Source organism: Phocoena phocoena, chromosome 1, assembly GCF_963924675.1.
Source record: "Phocoena phocoena chromosome 1, mPhoPho1.1, whole genome shotgun sequence".
Taxonomy (NCBI): domain Eukaryota; kingdom Metazoa; phylum Chordata; class Mammalia; order Artiodactyla; family Phocoenidae; genus Phocoena; species Phocoena phocoena.
Genome location: NC_089219.1, coordinates 42011091 through 42037738, shown reverse-complemented (window position 1 = coordinate 42037738; position 26648 = coordinate 42011091). Strand labels below are relative to the sequence as shown.

The following is a 26648-nucleotide window of genomic DNA, read 5'->3' as shown; positions in this document are numbered from 1 at the left end:
ATATACATAGATCCCCATGTCTACTCTGTCTTGAGTCTCCCTCCCACCCTCCCTATCCCACCCCTTCAGGTGTTCACAGAGCACCAGGCTGATCTCCCTGTGCTATGCAGCTACTTCCCACTAGCTATCTGTTTTACATTTGGTAATGTATATATGTCTATGCCACTCTCTCACTTTGTCCCAGCTTACCTTCCCCCTCCCTGTATTCTCAAGTCCATTCTCTATGTCTGCGTCTTTATTCCCATCCTGCCCCTAGGTTCTTTAGAACCTTTTTTTTTAAGATTCCGTTTATATGTGTTAGCATACAGTATTTGTTTTTCTCTTTTTGACTTACTTACTTCACTCTGTATGACAGACTCTAGGTCCATCCAGCTAACTCAATTTCATTTCTTTTTATGGCTAATATTCCATTGTATATATGTGTCACATATTCTTTATCCATTCATCTGTTGATGGACACTTAGCTTGCTTCCATGTCCAGGCTGTTGTAAATAGACCTGCAATGAATATTGTGGTACATGACTCGGTTTTTTTTTTTTTTTCCTTGCGGTACACGGGCCTCTCACTGCTGTGGCCTCTCCCGTTGCGGAGCAGACGCGCAGGCTCAGCGGCCGTGGCTCACAGGCCCAGCCGCTCTGCGGCATGTGGGATCTTCCCGAACCGGGGCATGAACCCGTGTCCCCTGCATCGGCAGGCGGACTCTCAACTACTGCGCCACCAGGGAAACCCTACATGACTCTTTTTGAATTATGGTTTTCTCAGGGTATATGCCCAGTAGTGGGATTGCTGGGTCAAATGGTAGTTCTATTTTTAGTTTTTTAAGGAACCTCCATACTGTTCTCCATAGTGGCTGTATCAATTTACATTCCCACCAACAGTGCAAGAGGGTTTCCTTATTCTCCACACCCTCTCCAGCATTTATTGTTTGTAGATTTTTTAATGATGACCATTCTGAGTGGTGTGAGGTGATACCTCATTGTAGTTTTGATTTGCATTTCTCTAATGATTAGTGATGTTGAGCATCCTTTCATGGGTTTGTTGGCAACCTGTATATCTTCTTTGGAGAAATGCCTGTTTAAGTCTTATGCCCATTTTTGGATTGGGTTTTTTGTTTTTTTGATATGGAGCTGCTTGAGCTGCTTGTAAATTTTGGAGATTAATCCTTTGTCAGTTGCTTCATTTGCAAATATTTTCTCCCATTCTGAGGGTTATGTTTTTGCCTTGCTTATGGTTTCCTTTGCTGTGCAAAAGCTTTTAAGTTTGATTAGGTCCATTTATTTATTTTTGCTTTTTATTTCCATTTCTCTATGAGGTGGGTCAAAAAGGATCTTGCTGTTATTTATGTCATAGAGTGTTCTGCCTATGTTTTCCTCTAAGAGTTTTATAGTGTCTGGCCTTCCATTTAGGTCTTTAATCCATTTTGAGTTTATTTTTGTATACGGTGTTAGGGAGTGTTCTAATTTCATTCTTCTACATGTAGCTGTCCAGTTTTCCCAACACCACTTATTGAAGAGGCTGTCTTTTCTCCATTGTATATTCTTGCCTCCTTTATCAAAGATAAGGTGACCATATGTGCGTGGGTCTATCTATCTCTGGGCTTTCTATCCTGTTCCATTGATCCGTATTTCTGTTTTTGTGCCAGTACCATACTACGTTGATGACTGTAGCTTTGTAGTTGGTCTGAAGGAAAGGAGCCTGATTCCTCCAGCTCCATTTTTCTTTCTCAAGATTGCTTTGGCTATTCGGGGTCTTCTGTGTCTCCATACAAATTGTGAAATTTTTTGTTCTGATTCTGTGAAAAATGCCATTGGTAGCTTGATAGGGATTGCATTGAATCTGTAGATTGCTTTGGGTAGTAGAGTCATTTTCACACTGTTGATTCTTCCAATCCAAGAACATGGTATATCTCTCCATCTGCTTGTATCACCTTTAATTTCTTTCATCAGTGTCTTATAGTTTTCTGAATACAGGTCTTTTGTCTCCTTAGGTAGGTTTATTCCTAGGTATTTTATTCTTTTTGTTGCAATGGTAAATGGGAGTGTTTCCTTAATTTCTCTTTCAGAATTTTCATCATTAGTGTATAAGAATACAAGGGATTTCTGTGCATTAATTTTGTATCCTGCTGCTTTACCAAATTCATTGATTAGCTTTAGTAGTTTCTGGTAGCATCATTAGGATTCTCTATGTATAGTATCACGTCCTCTGCAAACAGTGACAGTTTTACTTCTTCTTTTCCGATTTGGATTCCTTTTATTTTTTTATCTTCTCTGATTGCTGTGGCTTAAACTTCCAAAACTATGTTGAATAATAGTGGTAAGAGTGGGCAACCTTGTCTTTTTCCTGGTATTAGTGGAAATGGTTTCAGTTTTTCACCATTGAGGACGATGTTGGCTGTGGGTTTGTCATATATGGCCTTTATTATGTTGACCTAAGTTCTCTCTATGCCTGCTTTCTGGAGGTTTTTTACCATAACTGGGTGTTGAATTTTGTCAAAAGCTTTTTCTGCATCTATTGAGATGATCATATGGTTTTTCTCCTTCAACTTGTTAATATGGAGTGTCACACTGATTGTTTTACATATATCGAAGAATACTTTACATCCCTGGGATAAACCCCACTTGATCATGGTATATGATCCTTTTAATATGCTGTTCGATTCTGTTTACTAGTATTTTGTTGAGGATTTTTGCATCTATGTTCATCAGTGATATTGGTCTGTAGTTTTCTTTTCGTGTGACATCTTTGTCTGGTTTTTTTTATCAGGGTGGTAGGGGCCTTGTAGAATGAGTTTGGGAGTGTTCCTCCCTCTGCTATATTTTGGAAGAGTTTGAGAAAGATAGGTGTTAGCTCTTTTGTAAATGTTTGATAGAATTCGCCTGTGAAGCCATCTGGTCCTGGGCTTTTGTTTGTTGGAAAGTTTTTAATCACAATTTCAATTTCAGTGCTATTGACTGGTCTGTTTATATTTTCTATTTCTTCCTGGTTCAGTCTTGGAAGGTTGTGCTTTTCTAAGAATTTGTCCATTTCTTCCAGGTTGTCCATTTTATTGGCTTAGAGTTGCTTGTAGTAATCTCTCATGATCCTTTGTATTTCTGCAGTGTCAGTTGTTTCTTCTCCTTTTTCATTTCTAATTCTATTGATTTGAGTCATTTTCCCTTTTTTTCTTGATGAGTCTGCCTAATGGTTCATCAATTTTGTATATCTTCTCAAAGAACCAGCTCTTAGTTTTATTGATCATTGCTGTAGTTTCCTTCGTTTCTTTTTCATTTATTTCTGATCTGATCTTTATGATTTCTTTCATTTTGCTAACTTTGGGGGGTTTTTTGTTCTTCTCTGTGTAATTGCTTTAGGTGTAAGGTTAGGTTGTTTATTTTGAGATGTTTCTTGTTTTTCAGGTAGGATTGTATTGCTATAGACTTCCCTCTTAGAACTGCATTTGCTGCATCCCATAGGTTTTGGGTCATCATGTTTTCATTGTCATTTGTTTCTAGGTATTTTTTGATTTCCTCTTTGATTTTTTCAGTGATCTCTTGGTTATTTAATAGTAGTATATTGTTTAGCCTCCATGTGTTTATATTTTACAGTTTTTTTTCCTGTAATTGATATCTAGTCTTATAGCATTGTGGTTGGATAAGATACTTGACATGATTTCAGTTTTCTTAAATTTACCAAGGCTTGGTTTGTGACCCAAGATATGATCTATCCTGGAAAATATTCCATGAGCACTTGAGAAGAAAGTGTATTCTGTTGTTTCTGGATGGAATGTCCTATAAATATTAATTAAGTCCTTTTTGTTTAAAGCTTGTGTTTCCTTATTTATTTTCATTTTGGATTATCTGTTCATTGATGAAAGTTGGTGGTTAAAGTCCCCTACTATGATTGTGTTACTGTTGATTTCCCCTTTTATGGCTGTCAGCATTTGCCTTATGTATTGAAGTGCTCCTATGTTGGGTGCATAAGTATTTACAATTGTTATATCTTTTTCTTGGTTTGAGCCCTTTATCATTATGTAGTGTTCTTATTTGTCTCTTGTGAGAGTCTTTATTTTAAAGTCTATTTTATCTGATATTAGGATTGCTACTCCAGCTTTCTTTTGATTTGCAGTTGCATGGAATATCTTTTTCTATCCCCTCACTTTCTGTCTGTATGTGTCCCTAGGTCTGAAGTGGGTCTCTTGTAGACAACATATATACGGTCTTGTTTTTGGATCCATTCAACCAGTCTGTGTCTTTTGGTTGGAGCATTTAGTCCATTTACATTTAAGGTAATTATCAGTATGCATGTTCCTGTCACCACTTTCTTAATTGTTTTGGGTTTGTTATTGTAGGTCTTTCCCTTCTCTTGTGTTTCCTGCCTAGAGAAGTTCCTTTAGCATTCGTTGTAAAGCTGGTTTGGTGGTGTAGAATTCTCTTAGCTTTTGCTTGTCTGTAAATGTTTTAATTTCTCCATCAAATCTGAATGAGATCCTTGCTGGGTGGAGCAATCTTGGTTGCAGGTTTTTCCCTTTCATCACTTTAAATTTGTCCTGCCACTCCTTTCTGGCTTGCAGAGTTTTTGCTGAAAGATCAGCTGTTGACCTTATGGGGATTGCCTTGTATGTTATTTGTTGCTTTTCCCCTGCTGCTTTTAATATTTTTTCTTTGTATTTAATTTTTGATAGTTTTATTAATATATGTCTTGGAGTGTTTCTCCTTGAATTTATCCTGTGTGGGAGTCTCTGTGCTTCCTGCAGTTGATTGACTATTTCCTTTCCCATATTAGCGAAGTTTTCAACTATAATCTCTTCAGATATTTTCTCAGCCCCTTTCTTTTTATCTTCTTTTTATGGGACCCCTATAATTTGAATGTTGGTGCATTTAATGTTTTCCCAGATGTCTCTGAGACCGTCTTCAATTCTTTTCATTCTTTTTTCTTTATTCTGCTCTGTTGTAGTTATTTTCGCTATTTTATCTTCCAGGTCACTTATCTGTTCTTCTGCCTCAGTTATTCTGCTATTGATTCCTTCTAGAGAATTTTTAATTTCATTTCTTTTGTTGTTCATCATTGTTTGTTTGCTCTTTAGTTCTTCTAGGTCCATGTTAAACGTTTCTTGTGTTTTCTCTATTCTATTTCCAAGACTTAGGATCATCTTGACTATCATTACTCTGACTTCTATTTCAGGTAGACTGCCTATTTCCTCTTCATTTGTTTGGACTGGTGGGTTTTTACCTTGCTCCTTCATCTACTGCATATTTCTCTGTCTTCTCCTTTTGCTTAACTGACTGTTTTTGGGGTCTCCTTTTCACAGGCTGCAGGTTCGTAGTTCCCATTGTTTTTGGTGCCTGTCGCCAGTGGGTAAGTTTGTTCAGTGACTTGTGTAGGTTTCCTGGGTGAGGGGACTGGTGCCTGTGTTTGATGGATGAGGTGGGTCTTGTCTTTATGGTGGGCAGGACCATGTCCGGTGGTATGTTTTTGGGTGTCTGTGAACTTATTACTGTTTTTAGGCAGGCTCTCTGCTAATGGGTGGGGTTATGTTTCTGTCTTGCTACTTGTATGGCATGGGGTGTCCAGTGCTGGAGCTTTCTGGCCATTGAATGGAGCCAGGTCTTATCGTTGAGAATGGGATCTCTGGGAGAGCTCTCACTGGTTTATATTACGTGGGTCAGGGAGGTCTCTGGTGATACAGTGTTCTGAACCCGGCTCTCCCACCTCAGTGGCTCTGGCCTTACACCTGGCCGGAGCACCAAGACCTTGTCAGCCACACGGCTCAGGAAAGTTTCTAGAGGTCCCGTGGTGTGGGCATGTCAAGCTCTCCCTTTTATAGCCATGAAAAAGTTGCTGTATTTGGCCCTTCCTTTCCTTGCAGATTGGCTCTACTAGGTCACTCTTCTGACGGTCAGCAAGGCTGCTCACCACTCCGGTCAGCAGCTCATTTCCCGCCTTAAGCGGGAAAGCCTAGAATAATAATTTATTGAACAATTACTTATTGGCCTGAAAGAAGTCATACACAGTATATACATTTATGTCCAGTAGTGTTTATGGAACAAGGAAGATAATAGGAAATCTTTTTAACTCGGAAAATTTAAATGGTAAGAATATTTCATTGTTTACTTGGATAGGGTCAGGTGCATAGAATGAGTTATATTTTAAGAATTTGTACAAAGTGTTGCAATTTTAAGGTAGTAGTTGCTATTCTCAAGGACCCAGTAGCAGCCTTAGGCATAAAATATTTCACACACTTACTCTTTTTCTGACAGAGAGAGTAGGGAGTGATGGAAAGAAATGAGTTAACTCAGGAGTTTTAGGTGTTTGAGGTAGAAATAATTATCAAATCTTTTCAGAGTAGTTACTGAGTTGGTACTTCAGTACCAGGCAGAAACTTAGAATCTTCATCTTTTGGTTCAATTCTTTGTCAATTGCTTCTGGTAGACATTATGCTTATAAATACTTATATGTGAGTTCATTTGATATTTAGAGATGTTCTGAGTACTTCAGTAAGTTATTTATAGAAATTTCAGGTTGGCAAGATATTTATAAATTAGGTACAAATTAGTGATGTGCTATATTAGGGATCAGCAAACTTTTTCTGTACAGAGCCAGGTAGTTAATGTTTTAAGCTTTTTGGGCCATATAGTCTCTGTTGCAACTACTCAATTCTCCTGTCATAGCTTGAAAATAATTACAGACCATTTGTGTAAGAGTGAGCATGACTGTTCCAATAAATCAATATTTGTGGACACAGAAATTTGCATTTTATATAATTTCACATATCATGAAATACTCTTCTTTTGATTTGTTTTCAAACATTTAAAAATGTAGGGCTTTCCTGGTGGCGCAGTGGTTGAGAGTCCGCCTGCCGATGCAGGGGACACAGGTTCGTGCCCCAGTCCGGGAAGATCCCACATGCCGCGGAGTGGCTGGGCTCATGAGCCATGGCCGCTGAGCCTGCACGTCCAGAGCCTGTGCTCTGCAACGCAGTGAGAGGCCCGCGTACCGCAAAAAAAAAAGTAAAAACCATGCTCAACTCACAGGCCATCCAAAAGCAGGCACTAGGCTGAATTTGTCACACAGGCCGTAGCTGACTGATCCCTGCTGCTTTATGGCTGCTCTAATTGAAATGTGGATTAAAAAATAAAAATAAGTCTTGACTGAGTAAATCAACAACTTTGGCAGAAGTAAAACACCAAAATGTATTAGTTTACATAGCTATATCATTTATTCCTTCATTTATTGAGAGACCTGTGGATGTGAATCAGCCTTACATGGCATTTTCGTTAGTTTGTGAAGAGAAAGGCAATCATGTTGAAAATGTTCTTAAAGCTATGTGTTCTAATATAGCTGTCTCTCAGTAACCATAGGGGATTGGTTCCAGGACTGCACCCCATACCAAAATCCGTGGATGCTCAAGTCTCTTACCTAAAATGGCATTTTATTTGCATATAACCTACACATCCTCTGTATACTTTAAGTCATCTCTAAATTACTTATAATACCTAATACAATGTAAGTGCTATGTAAATAGTTGCTGATGTGCATCAAATTCAAGTTTTGCTTTTTGGAACTTTTGGAATTTTTCTGAGTACTTTCCATCCTTGTGTGTGGAACCCATGGATATGGAGGGCTGACTGTATTTGAACTTAGTCTTTGTTATCAATAATATTTTCAGTTACTTATTTCTATGTACTCTTTTCTGTAGGTGAAATTTCCATGCCATTAATTTTCTGATTGCTTCCAAATTTATATTTCCAGGCTATACTTCTATGAATTCACATATCCAAATTGGTAGTTCACTTTTATGCTTGCATACCTTATTGGCATCTTTAACTTAACATGTTTAAAATGGAACTCTTGATTTTCCTTCCCATGCCATTTCTTCACCAGTCTTCCCCTATAAATGGCAGAACTATATCACCAGTGCTAAATCCAAAAATGTGGGCATTAATCTTTTCCCATTTGAAAAACACCTAATCCTCAGAAACTAACACAACATTGTAAATCAATTATACTTCAATAAAATAAATATTAATTAATTTATTAATTTATTGGCCATCCTGTGCAGTTTGCGGGATCTTAGTTCCCTGACCAGGGATTGAACCCGGGCCATGGCAGTGAAAGAGCTGAGTCCTAACCACTGGACTGCCAGGGAATTCCCTAATAAAATAAATTTTTTAAAAATTTCAAAAGCACCTAATCCTTTGGTAAGTCCTATAGCATCTATCTCCAAAATATATCTCAACCATGGCCACTTTTCAGTATTTTTATTGCACTGCCTAATCCAGGCTGTTAGCATATCTTGCCTGGAACAATGTAATAGCTTCATTATTGTTTTTCCAGCTTTTTTTCTTGGGTTCTCCCAATGCATTCTCAACACAGGAGCCAGAATGAGCTTTTAAAAATATAAATCAAATTATATCACTCTCCTGGTAAAACATAACTTTTTATTGCACTTTGAATAAAATTCAAGCTACTCACCATGGTTTAAAAGGTATTGTATTATTTACCCTCTGTTCACATCTACAGCCTCATCTTAAGCCTTTCATACCCTCTCTTTCCAAGCTGCAGCCATAGAAACCTCTTTTTAATTCTTCTAATAGGCTCAAGCTCTCTATAACTTTACCTGACAGATGCTGTTTAACTGCCTGGAATGCTTTACACCCAATTCTTCACATGGGTGGCTCTTTTTCATCTTTCAATCAAGTCTCAGCTTAAAATGTTACTTTCTGTAACAGACCTCTGTATAAAAGGCTCCCATCCCAGCGTTTCCCATCACAACACCATAAGTAGAGGGACCATGTCTGTTTCTTTCACCATTAGATATCCAATGCCTGATATAACAGGCATCAAATAAATGTTTGTGGAATGACTGAATGACTTAAAGAAAGCATCCATTTATTTCACCATATCATATGTGGTTTGAGAAGGAAGGTTTAGTGGAAAATCTTTGGATGATGGCATGGCAAACTGACAATAATGATCAAATGGTAAGACCAAGCAGTTATCAATAATCCTCAAAGTAAAATAATGGAAGATGAAAAATGGTAAAAATAACTTTCCTGTGTATATATGCATGTGGTTTTTTTTGTTTGTTTGCACGTGAACTCTTGAAAGGTAAAATAGATGAATTTCAAAAGGACTTTCATATATTTGACAAAAAGATTCAGAACTTCAGGGCTTCCTGGATGATTGTGAAGTTATGATTAATTACCTACTACAGTGTCTTATTTTCAAACCATGGGTCACAAGCCATTAGTGAGTTTTGAAGTTAACTGAGTGGGTTATAGCCAGTATTAAAAGGAAAAAGAAATAGGATAAAAGATGTCAGAGTGTATTGCAAATAATGAGTAAGTATTTCTTTTTATTTAAGAAATAACTAATATGAGTCAAGAGTAAGTCCCAAAGCCTGTGAAGGAAGACCGTGCCCTTAGTAAGATGGGCCCTCTCATGGAGGGGTCAAGAATAAGTTCATTATGTTCTGTGCTTGGGTAAGATCAGCCCTTCCTAGGTGTCCCTACTTCCATCTGCAGGGTTAAAAGGGGTTCCTAGATATCTACTCCACCTTTCTTTCCAACACTTTCAGCCCTGACATTATTATTTGCTTTGATTCAACCAGAACCAATTTCATTATGCCTTTTCCTCCTGTTTATGCAAGTCACTGCAAGGAGTCTCAGATTCCCACTTCACCCCGCACTCAAACCTCCATAGCCTTTGCACAGCCCATATCTGTCTCTATTCTTTTTCCTTTACAGTGCTTGAAACCTTTTTGCTATGCCCTGTGGAACTATTCATCATTAACCAAATTCAAATTCCTCTTATTGTTAACCTCTTCCCTGCACATTCTCTTCACTATCTATCCTCTGACTGAAATCTGCCTTTCTGATCACATTGTTTTTCTGTACGCTTCTCAGTGTTAATTTCTTTTCTGCAGTAGCCATCATACCACTGGACTAACGTTAGACGTGTGTTCTCATTGTTCCTCATTTCCATTTCCAGTCCTTCCTCTCTAAAAAACCTTCAGCTTTGACTTTCATGTAAAAAAAAATTGTATCACCTACTTACTGAGGTCATCTTTCCTCATTTTCTGATGATTTTTAGTTCCTGGTTTATAATTGCTCTCTGTGTTAATTCTTATTAATATAGCCTTGTAAATGATTCTTCTAACATCTTGGCCTCTTAGTTTCTTGAACTTATTTTCTACAGTGATCTTTTTTTCCCATCCTATGTCAGCCATACCTTCCTGTGGTCTTGTCATTTAATTAAAACAATTCTTAAATACTAATTTCAAGCTTCCATTTTCTATTAATAGTCTCTCGTCTTTCTAGCCCACTTCCTAGGTTAGTATCCTAACCCTAACAATCCTTCAGCCTTATTCAGGCCTCCAATCCATTGTTACTACCATCTTTTCATGATCATTACCTCTTTCATGTCCTCTCTTTCTTCCTTAGAGTGGGCAATATCCCATGGTCATTCATTGTAATCACTTTCTTGCATGTAGCCTCAATTCTTGCTTCATGGATCTTGCTTGACAAAAATCCGTACCTTGGATAAATACAACTCTGTCTATTCTGTGCCTCAGAGCTAAATGTGACTAGAGACAAACAAAATCATGCTGATTGGTGTATCTTTAAATTCACGACCATAATCTTTAGAGAGCCCCCTAATGTTGCTAGGCAGTGATAGCATATTTACCTGGTTTATCCACACTCTCCTAAATGGCCATTTTACACTTATCTTTTCCTCAGACCTTTAAAACACCTCTCCCGTATTCTCAACCTCAGCTGATGACTTCATTTCTTATTTTGTTTCACTGATTAAATGAAGGCAATCACAAGAGAATTTCCACAAGCTTCCAACTTGGTCTCTGTTTACTTACCTGCATCTTACACACATACTCTTCTTTTTCTCCTGTTACTCTAGATGGCATGACCAATCTCCTATCTAACACCAAACCTCCATGTTTGCTTCAGGTTACATTCTATATTCCCTCTGGCCTAAATCAAGGACTTCCTTCACTTTAATTCTTCCCTGCATCATCAGTTTTTCCCTCTAGTAGAGTGTTACCATTAACATTCAAACGTGATGTTAGTTCTTCCATTTTTCTCTTGATCCCACCTCCCCTTCCAGCAATCACTCCATTTCTCTAGTCCCTTTGATAACAAAACTTCCCCCAAAGAGTCGTCTACATTTGTTGTCTCTAATTCCTTTCCTCCCGTTTCTCTTGAACCCAGTCTAAGTAGGGACCTGCTAGTGGACTTGCTAATGTCACTCATGACCACATTACTAAATTCAATGTCATGGCTTTTACGTGTCGTCTGTGTGCACTGTCAATTTTATATCTCTAATTTATATTTCTACCCTAGACCTGTTCCCTGAATTCCAGATGGATATATCTGACTGCTTTCTTGTCTTCTCCACTTGAATGTTTAATACACATTTCAAACTTACATGCCTAGAGTGGAGGTCTTCATTTGCAGTCTTTCCATTTCAGTTGACGGCAACTTTATCCTTCCATTTCTTGTCTAAAAGCTTTAGGATCATTATTGACTCATATCCAGTCTGTCATGAAATCCTTTTGGTGTGATCTTCAGAATATATCCAGAATTCACCTATTTTGCATCACTTCTATTACCATCACACTGACATAAGCCATTATCATCCTTGTTTTAGTATATTTTATTACTCTCCTCTGTGCTTCTGCCCTCCTTTGTCAACCTTTTCCCATCCATTTCCAACACAGCTGAGAAAGAGATCCTTTTAAAATATTGAATCCGATAATGTCACTCCAATAGCTTCTGATCTCATTCAGAGAAAAAGTCAAAGCCCTTACATTAGCTTAAATGTCTCAACACATTTCCTCTCACCTATCTCCTGGCATCACTGTTAACCTCTCTGACCTGTTTCCTATCAGAACTCGTTCGGCTTCAGCTGCATTGGACTCCTTGTTGTTCAGTAAGCATTTTGCACTGGCTATTGCCTTTGCCAGCCGTATTCTTTTTCTATATAAGTTCATGGTTTCTTTCCTCACCACTTTCAACTTTTTGCTCAAATGTCACATTCGCCAAGTGAGAACCACCCTGATAACCAAGTTTAAAATTATGTAATTCCCCAACCTCATATTCTTCACCCTCCCTTTTCTGCTTTATGTTTAGTCACGAAAACTATCACTTCTAGTAGTCAACTATATAGGTTACTTTGTTTATTCCTACTAAAATGTAAGCTCCTGAGGATCAGGGGTTTTAGACTATCATGTTCACTGCTATATCTTCAGTGTTTAGAATACTCCTGGCATAGAATTGGTGGCTCAGTAAATATCTGTTGAGTAAGTATTTTTGTCCTGGGTTATGATGTAAAGATGTAAAATGTGTTTCTTAATGTTTCTTGCTGTCCAAAAAATTTTGAATTAGCGGGTATTTACCATCAAGTTGGGAGTTTGAAAGGTATGTAGGAGTTCTCTGGCAAATAAATTTGGTGAAATTTTGTGTGGTTATCAAGATAGTAGGTCAGAGGTAGCCCAAGAGTAGTTTATTCACCCCAGACAAAGTGCTTTAACAAAAAAAATTATCTGGCCTAACAGTTAAGTGACCTAGGTAACACTTACAAGAGACCTCATCCAAGTCATTTCACCTATTAGGCTGCAGCTCCTCATCTATAAAGTCTTTAGGTTGAGGTACTCTCTATGATCTTTTCTAGGTCTAATGATCTCTGAACACCTACATCGCTAATTTTTGCTATAAGGATCCTGAATGAAGTGGATATTAGTTGCAAGGATATGCTTCTTCAATGAAGAAATTAATGATTCTCAACTGTGTTCTTATATGTTTGTATCGTTTCATGAGCTAAAGAATTTGTATTTTATTTTAATATTCATATTTATGTTAACTTATGATATTTATGAGAGAGAGATTTTTTGCGATTCAGTAGTTCTTCTGTATTATCCTATTTAGGAAATTGTCAAAAGATGCAAAGTCAAACTATAATAGTGATAATTTTCTAAGAATTATAGGAAAAGATTAAAAATGCACAATCAATAGTTATTTTATATTTGTTTTTATTTTTTGTTTTTCAGACGGTCTTAAAATCACTACACTTGCCAAAAAACAACAGTCTTTATGTTCTTACACCAGATTTGCCACCACCTTCATCATCTAGTCATGCTGGGTAAGGTGTTTACTTTTCCTGGGAATCTGAAACAAAAAGTTTGATTGTTAAGTTGCTTTACTGTATATAACTATCAAAATCAAATCAAATCAAAATCTTGTTGAAGCTTTAACTTACCAACAGCTATTAACTATATAAAGTTTCAAACTATTTGGTTTGGGTAGTTTATTTGTTTGATTTTAGTGATGGAATCTTTTTACAAAGAAAAGCTTTAGCAAAACCCTATTATGTAAAAAAGTCAAAAATGGCACTTCTCTGAAGGGGAAGAACTGGAGTTGGAGGGAAGAGATTGAGTAACTGGAACTCCAGTGTCTCCCATGGCTAAAGAAGCAAAGCTTTGAGGAAGGTTCTTGGGCTCTGCAGAATACAGCTTGAGAAACACTGATATAAAATTTTTATTAAGATTTTCTCTCTATTTGGAATAGAGGGTGTCATTCTTTTTTCAGTATTCACAGTGAAACTCAGTACATTTATAGAATGATCAGATGATTTTAATGTTTAATTGTATGTTACATTATTGCCTGATGAAGCAACCTGATCTAAAGTGAATGATTAAGGTAGTGATAGAGTAATAATTTTTATGAGTACAGTATCCTTCTAGAACTATGTTTAAGTTCTTAGATTTTCACCATTTTTTGCACATTTTTTATTTAATGCAACTTGGTGTTCCTAAACTTTGAATATTGTCCAATTTTTCCCCACCGCCTACCAAATGCCTTTATTATTAATGTAGTAGAAGGAAAAACGTCCTGTTTTTCTTTGGTACCCTACCCATAGAACACCTCTGGCCACCAGATGTGTGGGTCCCCACCACCACCACCACCATGAGACAGTTCTTCATTCCCAGCTGGATGTTCTACAATTAACTAAATTCTGATACCACCTACCTGGAGATAGCATTAGATCTCACAGGTCCAGGGCTCAGTCCCACAAGACTGCCCCCATATCAGACCCAGTTGCAAGTCTGTGTTGTCACCTGTGCTTCTGACCAAGTGGCTATAGACTGGAGGTTCCCACTACTCCCTTCTGAGTTCGGTAATTTGTGAGAGAATGGCTCACAGAACTCAGAAAAATGCTCTACTTGCTATTACCAATTTATTATAAAGCATATTTTAAAGGATATAAATGAACAGCCAGCTGAAGAGATACATAGGATAAGATCTGGAAGGGTCTTGAGCACAGGAGTGCCTGTAATGTTTGGGGTGTGCCCCCCTCCCAGGACACGAATGCATTCTTGTTTACCAACTTGGAAGCTCTCCAAAGCTCTTCAGCTAGGATTTTTTATGGAGGCTCACCACAGAGGTATGATTAATTGAGTCATTGGCTATTAGTAATTAACCCAACCTCCAGCTCCTCTCTCCTTCCTGGAGGCGGAGGTGCAGGCTAAAAGGTCCAGTCCTCTAATCATGAGCTTGGCTTCCCTGGCAACCAGCTTCTCTCTAGAGGGGTTTTCCAAACATCATCTGTTTAGCAAACCCAGGTGTGGTTGTAAGTGGCTCATTATGAATAACAAAAGAGACCTCTCTTTTTTCACCTTTATCACTCTTATCACTTAAAAAATTCCAAAGATTTTAGGAGCTCTAAGTGGGGAAGAAAACCAAATGTATATTTCTTATATATCATACCATCACAGGTAGATAGTAGCAAAAAGAAAATTAAATTTCACTTTACCAAAGTAGAAATCACTGAACTGAAAAAAGTTAAATCTAATATAATTGTATCTGATAGTCTGTTAAAGGTTTGTTTTAGGCTAAGAATTTAAAGATTTCTTGGGTTGCTCTTTATCTTCTATGTTCATATCATATATTAATGGGAAGTTGTATTTGCATGCTACTACAAACAGCCAACAGTACTTGTAGTCCTCGTGTTTATAGTAATGTTGATATAAATACCAGATGAGATTATAGGTATGGGTTCTGTATCTAGTCATGGAGGATATTATTTTTTAAGTTAGTTAACAGAGTGTAATCACTGTCATCCAATATATAATCCACATAATTACAAGTAGGTAAGAGACATCATTTGTTATAATCTATTGCTTTCCAGTAACATGATTAAATGGATTTATCAAAATGTCTTCCTGGGCTAATGGAAATGTTCTTCATTGCCGTGTGGCTGACCTTAGTTTGATTGCCACTTCCTCAGTCCCTAGGCAGGCAGGGGCCTACAGTGCTTCTGAAATACAGTGTTTATTGGAGGATGAGTACTTTATATAGCACTAAAGTAATCTTCCCTAGTTGGCTTTATGGATATTTAGCAAGTTACAGTAATGCTTTTTCCTGTGTTGGAACAACAAGAAAGACATAAAAATTCAAAGCCAAATAAAAGACACAAAACACAGTCTATCTGGCTAGTGAGAGGAGGGGTATTAGAGCTTTCCTGCTTGAAAGCTGGAAAAAGTTATAAAGGGCACATTTGATGAAAAAGTTATATTAGGGCACATTTTATTAAAATCTAACTAAAAAGTCAAGGTGTGTTTCTTTTAGGTACCTGTTAATATATCTTTCTATAAAATGAGATTATTTTTCTTTTTTTGTGTGTGATGTATATCTTAAATTCTGATTTCATGAGAGACAATTTAAAAAAACAAAATCCATACAGAATTTTATAAGCTAATGGTAATAATTATTTTTAACTTCCGATTTTCATTTTGTGTTATTCAAATAAAAATAATTTTTGACAACTATATAATAGAGTCCAAAAGTAATTTAGTATTAAGTTATAAAGTACATCATATTATCAAATATGGGAGACATAAAATTTCTCTGCACTAAACTCCATAATGAATCAAATTGATTTGTTTTTGCAAAATTTTGTTATAATTGGTGGATTCATACAAATCTTATTGTAATTTGCAACCTAATTTATAATCTAAAAAAGAGAAAATAAAAGGTAATTCTGATTATTCGTGTTATATTTGAGAATTGGCAAATGAATAGAAGAGATCTGAAATTGGTAGAGAAAAATAGGAAAGATTCTTCTAACACCTTGGCCTCTTAGTTCCTTGAACTTCTTTTCTACAATGATCTTTTTTCCCATCCTACGTCAGCCATATCTTCCTGTGGTCTTGTCATTTAATTAAAACAATTCTTAAATACTAATTTCAAGCTTCCATTTTCTGCTAATCATCTCTCGTCTTTCTAGCCCACTTCCTAGGTTAGTATCCTAACCCTGACAATCCTTCAGCCTTATTCAGGCCTCCAATCCATTGTTTCTACCATCTTTTCATGATCATTACCTCTTTCATGTCCTCTCTTTCTTCCTTAGAGTGGGCAATATCCCATGGTCATTCATTGTAATCATTTTCTTGCATGTAGCCTCAATTCTTGCTTCATGGATCTTGCTTGACAAAAATCCGTACCTTGGATAAATACAACTCTGTCTATTCTGTGCCTCAGAGCTAAATGTGACTAGAGACAAACAAAATCATGCTGATTGGTGTATCTTTAAATTCACGACCATAATCTTTAGAGAGCCCCCTAATGTTGCTAGGCAGTGATAGCATATTTACCTGGTTTATCCACACTCTCCTAAATGGCCATTTTACACTTATCTTTTCCTCAGACCTTTAAAACACCTCTCCCGTATTCTCAACCTCAGCTGATGACTTCATTTCTTATTTTGTTTCACTGATTAAATGAAGGCAATCACAAGAGAATTTCCACAAGCTTCCAACTTGGTCTCTGTTTACTTACCTGCATCTTACACACATACTCTTCTTTTTCTCCTGTTACTCTAGATGGCATGACCAATCTCCTATCTAACACCAAACCTCCATGTTTGCTTCAGGTTACATTCTATATTCCCTCTGGCCTAAATCAAGGACTTCCTTCACTTTAATTCTTCCCTGCATCATCAGTTTTTCCCTCTAGTAGAGTGTTACCATTAACATTCAAACGTGATGTTAGTTCTTCCATTTTTCTCTTGATCCCACCTCCCCTTCCAGCAATCACTCCATTTCTCTAGTCCCTTTGATAACAAAACTTCCCCCAAAGAGTCGTCTACATTTGTTGTCTCTAATTCCTTTCCTCCCGTTTCTCTTGAACCCAGTCTAAGTAGGGACCTGCTAGTGGACTTGCTAATGTCACTCATGACCACATTACTAAATTCAGTGTCATGGCTTTTACGTGTCGTCTGTGTGCACTGTCAATTTTATATCTCTAATTTATATTTCTACCCTAGACCTGTTCCCTGAATTGTCTTCTCTTCACCTCAGATTTGGGATGTTTTTTAAAGGTGTATTTTATTTAGGTGGTTGGTTTGATATTTAATTGGTTTTATTCTTTTTATTTCTCCGACACAAGTCAGTCAGTGGATGTTGGAAGACTGAGGGGAACTGCATAATAACCTGCCTGTTAATTGCAGTGCAAAACTATGGCGAGGTCCTGTCGCTGGATTCCATCATTCCAATTCCAATGCAATGGCAAATATTAGGTTCTTTCTTTATAGAGTATCAGTCTTCTCTCAATGGACTAGACAACACTGGTATTATAGTATCACTCCTAAACAAAATTTATTATGACCAAATCAGAAAAGTAATATGATTATAATCTATCTCGTCATATAAAAGATAACAAGACCTGGAGAGAAAAATCCTGGATTACACTCCCAGCTTGGTTAGGGTCTTAGAGTTTTCATATATAAAATAGGAAGCATTGATTTTAGTTGCCAGGGTGGTTGTAAAAATTCATTAAGCAGGAGAGGTACATTATATTTGAAATTACAAAGCATGATTATTACAATTATTTATGCTAGTAAATACCAATAGTAATCTATTTCATTCAAATCTCACTTGATTTTTATAACAACTCTACAAGATTACAGGCTGATTCTGATATCTCTAATTTATAAATTAGGAAATTGAGGTGTTTAGAAGAGTTTTGTGGATTGTTCAAGGTCATCAGTGAATACTTCTGATACTGAAATCTCCATCTGACCCTCCATCTACTATAACTTCCAGTTTCTTGACACAAATATATAAAGCTTTATTCCAAAGATGCCTTCTTTTTTGGAAGCTGTTCTCTATAATGAGATTTTTTAAAAAATATCTTGTAATTGTCATTATATACTTGTTGAAGGGTATTTATATACATTATTTCACTTACTGTAGTTCTCAAGAATATTAATGAAATTTTGGTGTGTGAATGAACTTTTAGTTACCGTACACTATTAATCATTTAGTAAAATGTAGATATAAAATAACATGCTTTTAAATTGTTTACTGACAAACAATATTATTCTCAAGGTTTGGTGAGGGCTATATCTTAAACCACGTCTTATAAAATTTTTTTTTCTTAACTTGATTTTACTGCCACTAGGGGGTGCCTGTTAATTGAGTCTTATTTTGTATTTACATTTTTTTTTAAAGCTAAGAGCAGTAAAATTACCATATAAGTGTTTGTAACTGAATTATATTTAGAATTATTTTAAAGTAAGTAATGTTTTTCAGCAAACAGAATTTCAGGCTTTTTGAGAATTTAAGAGCAAACTCTTTAATCGTAATTTTTATAACAGTTGAAATGCATTTAAAAACTTTTAAAATCAGATTTCACTAATTAATTCAAAGGTGATGCAGTACCCCTATGGCACAACTTAAGGTTATACTGTAAATCATGGTAAAATCAGAAGGGATGGGGACTGTTAATTATACCTGTTTCATATTATTATAGGAAAAATTCAGTCTGTCCAATATTTATTGATTACCTACTAGATGAAAACAAGCTCTGTCCTGTGGGAGCTTATAACCTATTCATTAAGGTATATATAAGCTTTTATATATATATATATATATATATATATATATATATATATATATATTTATTTATTTATTTATTTATTTATTTTTGGCTGTGTTGGGTCTTCGTTCCTTTCTCTAGTTGCAGTGAGCAGGGGCTACTCTTCGTTGCGGTGCGCAGGCTTCTCATTGCGGTGGCTTCTCTTGTTGTGGAGCACAGGCTCTAAGCACGCAGGCTCAGTAGTTGTGGCTCATGGGCTTAGTTGCTCCATGGCATGTGGGATCTTCCTGGGCCAGGGTTTGAACCCATGTCCCCTGCATTGGCAGGCGGATTCTTACCCACTGTGCCACCAGGGAAGTCCCCTTAATTCATCTCTTTAAAGAAAATTTCCAACACTGTTTTGGTGTCCTGTGTGCCACTCAGGTTGATTCATCCAGTAATCACCTCTTTTCTTCATCTGCTCTAAAAGTTGGTGTTCCCCAGAATTCTGTTTTCAGCAATCCCTCTTACTGTACATTCTCCCTGATGTCTCCTCTCAATACTTCAGTTTCCAAAAACATATATAGATGACAAGTCTCTATTTATAAACACCTGTTTCCTACTTGCCAGTGGAGCTTTTCACTGGTGTGTGTCCCATATGTAATTCAGTCACATGTCTAGAACTGAGACAATCCTGAAAAATATGTACTACTTACTGCCTATATTTTTTGTCTCAAATGTACAATGCTACAAAATGTTGCAGTGTATTCCAAGTAGGATGATAATTATTTAAAAGGTCATCAGTTTGGTTTATAAGTAATTAATGAGTTTATTAAGATTATTTTTGGTAGGAAGATGAGAATAAGAACCAGGTTGTAGTAGATTCTAATGGATAAGTGAGAAATGAGGGATTAGAGTTACTGTTATTTTCAGAAAATTCAACTCTGAAGGGAGAGAGAAGTTGAGGGAGGAGTAGGGTCAAGAGACTGAAGAATTATTAGAATTATGAGGAGGAAGAGACAGCAAATAGGAAAAATTTGAAAAAGTGAAACCAAAAAGGGTATGGGAGTATCTAAACTTAAGCTGCAATGATAAAATACCATAGACTGGGTGACAAACAATAGATATTTATTTCTCACAGTTCTTGAGGCTGAAAGGCCCAATCAGGTTTCCTGTGAGATTTAGTTTCTAGTGAGAGCTCTCTTCCTGGCTTGCAGACAGCTGCCTTCTTACTGTGTCCTCATATGGGGGGATGGGGATAGGGGGGAAGGAGGGAGGGAAAGGAAGTAGGGGAAGGGAAGTAGAGGAGGCAGGGAGCAAGCAAATACTGGAGTCCTCTTGTCTCTCTTCCTCTTCTTATAAAGACACCAATCCTATTGGATTAGGGCCCCACCCTTATGACTTCATTTAATCTTAATTACTTCCTGAAGGCTGTTTACAGATACAGCCATATTGGGGGTTAGGGCTTCAATATAAGATTTCTAGGGTTGGGGGATGCAGTTCAGTCTATAGCAGGGAGGCAGGGTAGAGTCCAGGGGTTAAGTGTTGAAGTTACCTGGCAGGTTTAGAGATAGTAGAAAAGGCAGAAGAATAGAAGATTGGAGCAAATGAAGAACATTTCTGGATTCTGGATTTCAGTGCTGTTAAGTAATCGTTGTTGAAAAGTGTAAATTATAGAGAATACTGCAGTAGAAGATAGGTAATAGTTACAAGAATAAGGATATGAAGTTAAAAGTATTTGGTAAGTGATAGTGACACAACAGTTATCATTTATGAAGACAGGCTTTTTGCCAAGCCCTTTATATATATATATATATTATCTGATTAAATCCTCACAATAAATCATAGATAGGTGTTCTTTGTCACATTTTGCAGATGGGTAAACTGAATTAGAGGTAGTGGTTAGGTGATGGCAGAGAGAGGGTAGTTATTGAAAGCTTGTTTAGGTTCTTGTTTGAAGAAAGCTACAGCTACTGATTAAATCAGTCTGTATTAGAAAAGTATAAACCTAGGTATAAATGTTATAACTTAAGGGGATAAACACTAAAGAAAAATAACCTGCATGCTTCTAGAAGAAAAAAGAATAGTCAGCTGTATGTTGTTTATCAGAGAAATATCTCTTAAAGAAATGACACAGAAAAGAGAAAATAAAGGGTATAAGAAATGGTATTTAAGCCAAATATTAATTTTTATAATGTAGTGTGGCAATATTAATATCACATAAAATTGAATTTAAGGCAAATAATATTGAGGGACAGTTTACTAAGAAGATATGACAATTGTAAACTTGTGTGCACAAATCAGCAAAAATTGACAAAATTACAAGGGGAAATAGTTCAACCACAATTATATACAAATGTCTTATGGAAACTAATGAATTAAGCAATAAATCTTTGTAGGCTATTTATTATTTGAATAACCAAATTAAGCACATATAGAATACTTAGGAAAATTGACCACGTATTAGAACACAAAGCCAGTATCATAGAATCACTATCATGCTGACCCATTCTCTGGCCATTATGCAATAAAATTAGAAGTGAAGTAATAATAAAAAGGTATCTCTGAGATTCTCCATACATTTGGATACTACAAATAATTTACTTCACAATAATTTATGGGTAAAAATGAGATCATGATAGTAACTACTAGCTGTTCAGAAGTGAACATAAATAAGAGTGCTATATGTTAAAACTTTGAATATAGCAAAAGTAGTACTTAGAGGGAAATTTGTAATATTAAGTCCACTAATTAGAAGATAAGAAAGATAGAAAACAATTGCATTATATGTTCAACTTAAGAAAATAGAGAAATAACAATAGAGTAAGTCTGAAGAAAATAGAAGGAAAGAAAGATTTAAAAGCAGTAATTAATGATAGAAATTAATGATAGAAGTAATCAACAAGTAATAACTGCTTGAAAAACCAAGCCAAGAAAAAACGAGGGTAAGCACAAAAATATTAGGTGTGAAAAAGGGGACTTAACTACAGATTCAGAAGAGATTATTTGATTAATAAAATAATCATTAAATAAGTTAATACAAAACAAATAAGAAATTAATAAATTGTTTTAAAACAAAAATGTGTGTGAATAGTAATAAAATAAGCATATCTTTATGGCTTATTAAAATCTGAAATTTAGTTGAAATGGAAAATTTTGCATAAACTATCAAGTACTAAAATGAATACAAGAAATAGGTAACCTGAAAAAATGATAGCCATCAAAGAAATTGAATTTATAGTCAAAAATTTCACATGCCACTTCTTCACCCTCCCCCACCCCAGAGGATTTCCATAAAGAAATTTTACACAAACTCTTCCCAGTGAGACTGCTACCGATCTTATTTTATAATGTTCATGTAGGGCTTCCCTGGTGGCACAGTGGTTGAGAATCTGCCTGCTAATGTAGGGGACACGGGTTTGAGCCCTGGTCTGGGAAGATCCCACATGCCGCGGAGCATCTAGGCCCGTGAGCCACAACTACTGAGCCTGCACGTCTGGAGCCTGTGCTCCGCAACAAGAGAGGCCGTGATAGTGAGAGGCCCGCATGCCACAATGAAGAGTGGCCCCCGCTTGCCACAACTAGAGAAAGCCCTCGCACAGAAACGAAGACTCAATGCAGCCAAAAATAAATAAATTAATAAATTAAAAAAAAAAAGTTAATGTTCATGTAATCTTGTTACCAAAATTAGAAAAAGATAATGTAAGAAAAAATTGTGTGTAAATCTCACTTATAACCATAGATAATAAAAATGAGTAGGTAAACTTTTCTTTGCCTTCTCTCAGCCTTACCATTTGATGACCTCTTCTTTCCCCTGTCCTTATTCCACTACTTCAAATGGCACCTCTCCCAGCATTCAAATGGTCTAAGATGTAAATGAACCAAAAACCATAACTTGATCTCTCCCCTGCTCAAACCCCTCCATTTGCGTTTTTGCATTTAGAATAAAATCCAGGTTCCTTACTAAGGTATATAAAGGACTTATATAATCTTGTTCCTGACTCTCTCTCTAACTTTATCTTTTATCATTCTCATCTCTGGCTTGTATCTTGCCAGCCACACTGGCCTCCCTGCTCTTCTCTAAACATTCTAAGTGTGCTTCAACTTCAGGACATTTGCACTTTGCTATTCCCCTGCCTGAAATGATCTACCACTTATCAACTTGGCTTACTCCTTTACTTTATTCACGCCTCTACTCAAATGTTACATCTTCAGATAGGCTTTTCTTGATTCCCCTGGCTAAAAAAGCCCCTCTGTTATACATTCTCCCTTTATCTTACATTATGACAACAATGCATTATATTAGTAATATTAGTAATATATTCATATTTGTTGTCTGTGTCCCTCATCACAATGTAAAGCTGTAAGAAATCAGCGACTTTCTTTTTTGTTCACTGTTGTATCCTCAACAGCTAAAAGAGGGCCTGAAATATAGTAGGTACTTAGAACTATTTTTGGAATGAATACTGTGAAGTGCTACATGCCTAAGGATGTTTGCCTCCTAAGAGAGACCAAAGGTAAGAAGTAAAGTTCTAATGGAGGGATATCAAGCATCATGCGGAACAGATATAAGATGCTTGGGGAGCCGAAGGTCTTACAAGTGTCCCATAAATGTAATGAACTAGGCAATCTCCACTTCTTGACCTGAGTTTAGCCTTTTTGTCCAGTGTTCCTTTTCATTTTTCTCATCAAAGTATGGAGTAATGGAAGGAGCTCTGGCTTTATAGTGAGACACTGTTTATCCTAGAACTGTCCTACACGGGTTTTGTGGCCTCAGGCAACATCTTTCTTCTCTGAGTCTTAGTTTCCCTAGTATTATTTCTTATATGGCTGTCCTCTCTCCAACCAGATCCCAAGCTGTAAAGAGCAAGAGCATTCTTACTGAGCATCTCCCTCAGTTCACGAGAGTGCCATCTATATAGAGGCCCTTAATAAACATTTGTTGTAATGAATATGAAAAGTTTCATGACAAATGGAGGCATTTAATTTTTTATCCATGCATGTGTAGTCTCTCCATTGGCTGTTTTGCTATTTGTCAGACTCATCATAAAGTGTTTTTCAGATAAATGGAGAGTCCATCTCATTTATTCATGCAGGATGTCAGTTATTCACTCATTTACTAGATATAGATTGAGTACCATCTTAAAATGTGTTAGGTCCTTGTTCTAGGTGTTAGGGATACAATGAGAAACGAGACAACAAGGTACCTGCTTTCATGGAGTTTACAATATAATATGTGTAGACATGGTAGGGTGGAGGGACAGACAACAAACTACAAATAAGATAAACCAGAAAAATTATCAGATGATAACAAGAGCTTTGCAGAAAACTGAAATAGAGTGATATGATAAGAAGTAATTGGGTGACTACTGTAAGTTGTAAGGTCAGGAAAGCCCTCTCATAAGAGGTACTGTTTCAACTGAGACATGAATGATTGAGGAACCATTAAAGTGAAAAGCAGAATGAATAGTATTCTAGGCAAGGGAAATAACTAGCGCCAAAGCCCTCAGGCCATGTATAAATATAAATGGAGAAGGTTTAGTATTTCTGGATTTGGTATTACTAATGATCACCTTGCTAGAAAAGGACTGAATGGGTGTCTTGGTAATAAAAGACAGTCTTTTCAACTTGCTTTGGTCTTATTCTAATAAGTGCTAAAAATGTCCAGCTCCATTTTAATTATATAGATTGTCTTCATTTTTATGGCAGGCTGACAGAAAATAAGGTATCCCTTATGTGTAGCTGTCCCTTTTACAAGTAGTAATTGAGTCTTGCTTTTGAACTTTGACCTTTTTATACTGGGAGGATGGTTCCCATTAATATTTTGTTGAGTTCTATGAAGGTATTGTTGAGCTCTGGTCATGTAGTCTAGCATATGGTCCCCTTGTATGGCTTCTGAGTTGTGAAGTTGCTTTTAATTCTGATTTTGAATTAGTTGCTATTTGTGCAAGCATTAGTAAATTCAGTAAATTCAATTAGTAAATTCTAATTGGGACTCCTGTGATAGTTAAGTAAACCACTGGTGTTAAAATATGTGGCCTTTTTTTGTCCTTGGAAAACCGTTGGTGGGAAAGCAGGTGACAGTAGCCTTGAGTTAGGTGAGAGTAGGATATTATATTTTCTGATGGATACTGTGGAAGGAAATTGAGGAGTAGTGAGTCAAGATATCCGAGTCCTAGCCCCATCTGAGTTCTAGCTCCAGCTCTCCTACAGAATCACTGTTTAACTTTGGGCAGGTCACTCCTCTGCTCCGGGCCTCAGATGTTACCAGAAAATAAAGAGGCTCCATGACTGGAAAAAGAAACTGCTTTAGTAGCCAGACAAGCACCAAATGGATCATGTGGCTTAGACTTGAGTCCTAAGTGAGGTCTTTTACCTTTCACTCCAGATCTAAATCTTAGGACCCACATGCTCAAGTGACCTATAAAAAGAGTTATGACTGGGTCTTCAGAGCCTTAAGGACTGATGCAATAGACCTGCCTCACCAACCTGGTCACAGCAGGAAACATAGCTTAGAGAGCTCATGGCAAATCTTATCCAGGGGTGTTTACCACAGAGGATAAAAAGTGGAAAGGAATTTAGTGCACTAGGGCATAGGAAATGGAAGAGGAAGCTGCTGGTCTCATCCCCTGCCTTCTGTGAAGCCTAACCTAGTACAAGGTGACCTTGTGAATAATTATAATAGTCTCTTCTTTTCTCTGGAGGAGGCAGGTTTAGAATGGGGAGAAAATACTACAAGTGTTAAAACACTTCCTTTGTGAGGAGAAGCAGCATGGGCAGAAATAGTATTCACCCTGTAAGCAGAGGCAAAAGCTTGAAGAAAAGCAAATGAAACATTGTTCTCATGATCCTTGAGGTCTCTTCTAACCTTCTACGTAGGATATGCACTTCACTGAATCCATTAAGCCTGGTATAATTAAGGGAAAAACTGAACTATTCCTCTTCTATCTCTCCTTCTTATAACTAGCTGTGGTAATAGGTATCCAGCTGTGCTTCTAGCCTCGGTCTTAGCTAAGAGGTGACACCCTCTGGGTGGTATGTGTACTGATACTCATACAAACAGTTTATTTTTTTCTTTTTTGTTTTCTTTTTCCCATCTCTCCCACCCTGTAGTGAGGCCATTCAGGATACTTGTCCACCCCCCATTATCCCAACTAAAAAGATAACTGAACAGTATCATGGAACTATTGTGGGGTTCACTTACTACAAGGACATTCTAAGGATGCTTTCAGATAGCTCTCATCCTACTTCTATTTCCTCAGCACCTCAGAATCTCTGCACAGATGTTAATCCTTATAATATTTTTAACTTTTTATTAGTCTATATCCTGCTATTTCAATTTTTGGTGTTCTCCTTTAATGCAAGAGTCATATCCATCAGAGCTCTGACTTAGAAGAAGGCTCTAGAGTATCATCTTTGGAAGGATTTAAAGCAATCATCTAATCTAGTCCCATTTTATGACTAGGGGAACTGAGGTACAGAAAGGGGAAACTTTACATATGCAAGTAAATGTTCTGAAAGGATTGGTTAATTTTTTCTTCCAAAATGCTTTACAAAACAACTTCTTTTTTGTTTGTTTTCACTAAGGATATTCATCTGTGAAAATGTTTAACCAGTGTTGTAAGTAGTTGATAACAATTCGCTGTATCATTCTTAAAGTAACTCTTAATTTCTTAAGAATAAATTAATATAATCAGTGTTTCAAGTACATTATGGTGATTACTGTTCAACTTTAATTCTTGTGAGCATTATTATTAGATTTTGTAAAAGTGAAATTAGGAAGTATTGGATTGGTAAGTG

The 26648-nt window shown here is 36.7% G+C and overlaps 1 protein-coding gene across 1 annotated transcript in view; it reads left to right on the top strand.

Annotated features, from left to right (window-relative positions):
* The window catches only part of FAF1 (Fas associated factor 1), a 499684-nt gene that overhangs the window by 229013 nt on the left and 244023 nt on the right, over nt 1–26648 (top strand). Inside the window, exon 6 of the mRNA XM_065875930.1 lies at nt 13043–13134. Within this exon, the coding sequence (XP_065732002.1) occupies nt 13043–13134 (92 nt within the window). The remainder of the gene's footprint in view (nt 1–13042; nt 13135–26648) is intronic.